This window comes from Coenobita brevimanus, chromosome 49 (genome assembly GCF_032717465.1).
Source record: "Coenobita brevimanus isolate Jiangsu-jjx chromosome 49, ASM3271746v2, whole genome shotgun sequence".
Lineage (NCBI taxonomy): Eukaryota > Metazoa > Arthropoda > Malacostraca > Decapoda > Coenobitidae > Coenobita > Coenobita brevimanus.
In genome coordinates, this window is record NC_137002.1 from 7,211,241 (window position 1) to 7,214,958 (window position 3,718).

The window sequence follows — 3,718 nt, forward strand, 5'->3', positions numbered from 1 at the left end:
GGATGGTAGGGTAAAAGGTAAAATGAAGGAGGGAGGAGGAAGGGCAGGAGGGACAAAGGGGGGGAAGGAGGAGGGGAAGGAAGGAGGAAGGGAAGGAGGGAAGAAGGTAAAAGAGACAGGGGGAAGAAGAAAGGTGAGAGGGAGAGGAGGAGGGAGGAAGGAGTGAGAAGGAAAGAAGGGGAGACAGTGAAGGAGAGGGGGAGAGAGAGATCCAAGTGAGAGAGGGAGGGAGGTAAGGAAGATAAGGAGGGAGGTAAGGAAGAGAGAGAGGGAGAAATATGGATGGAAAGATGGAGGGAGGGGGAGGAGAGAGAGAGAAGGGGGGAGAAGGAAAATGAGTGTAAAGGAGAATGAAGAGTGGAGAAGGAAGGAATGATGGAGAGAAGAATGGAGGGGGGAAAGAGAGGAAGGATAGGGGGAGGAGGACGGTGAGGGAGGAGGAGGGGGAGGGGGAGAGGGGGAGGGGAGGTGGGAGGATGCGTGACAAGGGGAGAAGAGGAAAAAAGAAATAAACAAAGTGGTTTTATACGAGAGGATGACGGGGGAGGGGAGGGGAGGGGAGGGGAGGGGAGGGGAGGGAGAGGGAATGGAGGAGGGGAGAAGAGATGCTGGGAGGGGAGGAACTAAAGGATAAGGGGAGGGGTGGTGAAGGAATGGGAAGGGAAATTGGAGGGAAGGGAAAGAGGGAGTAGAGAGAGGGGAGCGAGGGGGAGATAGATGGGAGGGGATGGACGAAGAGGAAGGGTGTGGGGAAGGAGGAAGGGAGGGGAGATAGGGAGAGGGAAAGAGAGTAAGGAATAAGGGGAGAGAGAGAGAGAGAGAGAGAGAGAGAGAGAGAGAGAGAGAGAGAGAATGGAACCTGTGACGCTACGTTAAAAAAGGAGGAGGGGGAGGGGAGAGGGAGGGGGTGACAGCAGGGAAGGGGGGGAGAGGAAACAACACGAACAAAGCAATGATGGGGTGAGGGGAGGGGGAGGGGGAGGGGAGAGGAGAGGAATGTGAGGGAGATGAGGGAAGAATGTGAGAGAAGTGTGTGTGTGTGTGTGTGTGTGTGAGAGAGAGAGAGAGAGAGAGAGAGAGAGAGAGAGAGAGAGAGAGAGAGAGAGAGAAACAATCACTATAAGGCATTTAAGAGAGGAGGGGAGGAATGGGGGAAAGGGGAGGCGAGGGGAGGGGAGGAAAGGGGAGGGGAGGGAGGGGAGGAAAGGGGAGGGGAGTGAGGGGAGATGAGGGAAGCGGTAAAGAAAACGGGAAACCAGGATGCCATAAAGCGACAGAAAATCAGAAGAGGAAGTTGAATAAAAAATGAGACACAGGAGGGGTAACTGAAAAATAAATGAATAAAAAATGTACTAAAATGAGAGCCAGAGGAGGAAACTGAATAAAAGATGAGTAAAAATGAGTGATATTAAAGAAGCATTAACAGTAAAACAAAAGAAAATGAATTATGCATGAAGGTCAATTTTGGGGTTTTTCGACATAGGTATATAAAAAAAAAAATAGCTTTCGTTGGTAATATATTGATGATGATGATGATGATGATAAGCGTAATTGTTCCTTTGTTTAATTCGTTCGATAATCCAGCTTACTGTTCTATTGTTTTCGAAGTTTTTTTTTTTTTTTTGTCTTGTTTGCTACTGACTGTTAAAAGTATTGGTGTAGAATCTTGTTTACTTTTCCTCTATATTCTTCTTTACTTTATTTAACTCTGCTTATAATGTTTTATCGTTAATTTAGGCCTGTTTACCTATACTTTAATTTTTACTACTTTGTTTATCTAGTTAATCTTGTTTATATGCTGATCCATTACGCCTTTGCTTCGTATCATTTCATTTCATTGTTTATCTTTGCTTACTTTTATTTACTTAATTCTGTATAACTCTACTTGGTATTCTTGTTTTTCTTTTCTTCGTTCGTCTCAATGTTTTTCATATATTTTTTTTTATTTCCAGATGTGGCAGGACATTGAGACTCTGCTGATGACGGAAGGGAGTCCCGTGGCTGGTCCCCTGGCTGCCCCCCCTCCCCATCCCTCCTACCAGTACCCCCACACCTTCACCCCCACGCCCCCACACCCCCTTGTCACGTCGCCCCCACCCCGACTTCCAGAGGACAACAAAATCACAAAACCTCTTCCCAAGGGTTCCCCAGGGGGTGTGCTGCCTCCTCCCCCACCTTCCTCCTCCCAGCCCCCCACCACAGCCCTCAGTAGCCCCTCCACCCCCCAGCCCCCTCCCCTCCAGTCCCCCACACAGGCACAGCCCCCTCCACACTCCTCCTTCGTCCAGGCATTTGAACCCAAGGATAAGGTTTCACAGCAGGCAGCTTCACCATCGCAGCCTAATGCACAGCAGCCTACAGATCAGCCTAGACTACCTGAGCCTCCCCAGGTAGTCCCAACTAGCCCCCCACTCCCCTCCCCAGCCAGTGTGATAGCCTCAGTCCCTGGTCAATCCACCGCTTCAACCGCCCCAACCCCAGCCCAGCCCGTCCAGGCGCCCCCTACCTACCATCCGCAGTACCTCGACCCAAAATACCAATGCCTTGATCCGAAATACCAGGCTCCGGAGTCAAAGTTCACCCTGCAGGATCCCAAATACCAGTGTGTTGATCCCAAATTCATCTCCACCGATCCCAAGTTCCCCTCGACGGATCCTAAATTTGTCTCCGCGGATCCCAAGTACGTGTCAGTGTCGTCTGATCTCAAGTACACAGTGGTTCAGGATCCCAAGTACACGTTATCTGAATCCGACTTCCTAGTTCCCGATCCCAAGTACACGACACTGGATCCCAAGTTTCAGTGCTCAGATCCCAAGTATGGTAGCTACACCACCATCCCTGTCAAGCCGGAGGGACGATATGACACCCAGCCAGACTTGGGAAGCGGAACGGGCGGCAGTGTCGTGAACTGGGCTGTGGATGGCATAGTATACCCTTGCAAGGACTGTCCACCTCCTTCAGTTTCAACTACACCTTCCCAGTACACTCCAACTTCATATGTAGCAAGTGACTACACCTCCTCCTACTACACTCCATCCTACTCCATGTACACCACCGGTACCTCACCATCCTGGGGTGTACCGAGCAACCAGATGAGCGTCAGTAGCTACCAGTACACCACACCGATGCCGCCACTATCCATGCCCATCAGTGAGCCACCTCCGCCACCTCCAAAGCCCCGGCGAAGGAGAGCCAAGAGAAAGGTGACCATACACAGTTGTCCATACGAGGACTGCACCAAGACCTACATCAAGTCTTCGCACCTCAAGGCCCACCTGAGAACCCACACAGGCGAAAAACCATACCTGTGTTCATGGAAGGGCTGTGGCTGGAAGTTTGCAAGGTCTGACGAGCTGACGAGGCACTACAGGAAACACACCGGAGACAGACCCTTCCAGTGCCGGCTGTGCGAGCGAGCCTTCTCCCGCTCAGATCACCTTAGCCTCCACATGAAGCGACACATTGCTATCTGAATCTCCCTCCAGGGACTTCAGAAACCTTGAATATGGGTGCTAGTAGCTTGGTGCATGATTAGCTACACTCTTTGGGTCTCAAAAAGTGGTGCATGAATGATGAGAAAAATGCACCTCTATAACCAGTGCTGCTTCAGCGGTTTGCATGTAACATCGCTAAAGTGTATGGCGATTGCATGTGAAATTGTAGTCTAAGGCACCAATTTCTGCTTACTGAACTGGCCGAAAGGAAGATGAAACAGGTA

The 3,718-nt window shown here is 50.5% G+C and overlaps 1 protein-coding gene across 1 annotated transcript in view; it reads left to right on the forward strand.

Moving 5' to 3' along the window:
- The window catches only part of LOC145399433 (uncharacterized), a 38,590-nt gene extending 35,117 nt beyond the window's left edge, over positions 1 to 3,473 (forward strand). The window contains exon 2 of the mRNA XM_080272049.1: positions 1,953 to 3,473. Within this exon, the coding sequence (XP_080128175.1) occupies positions 1,953 to 3,473 (1,521 nt within the window). The remainder of the gene's footprint in view (positions 1 to 1,952) is intronic.
- The last annotated feature ends 245 nt before the right edge of the window (positions 3,474 to 3,718 follow it).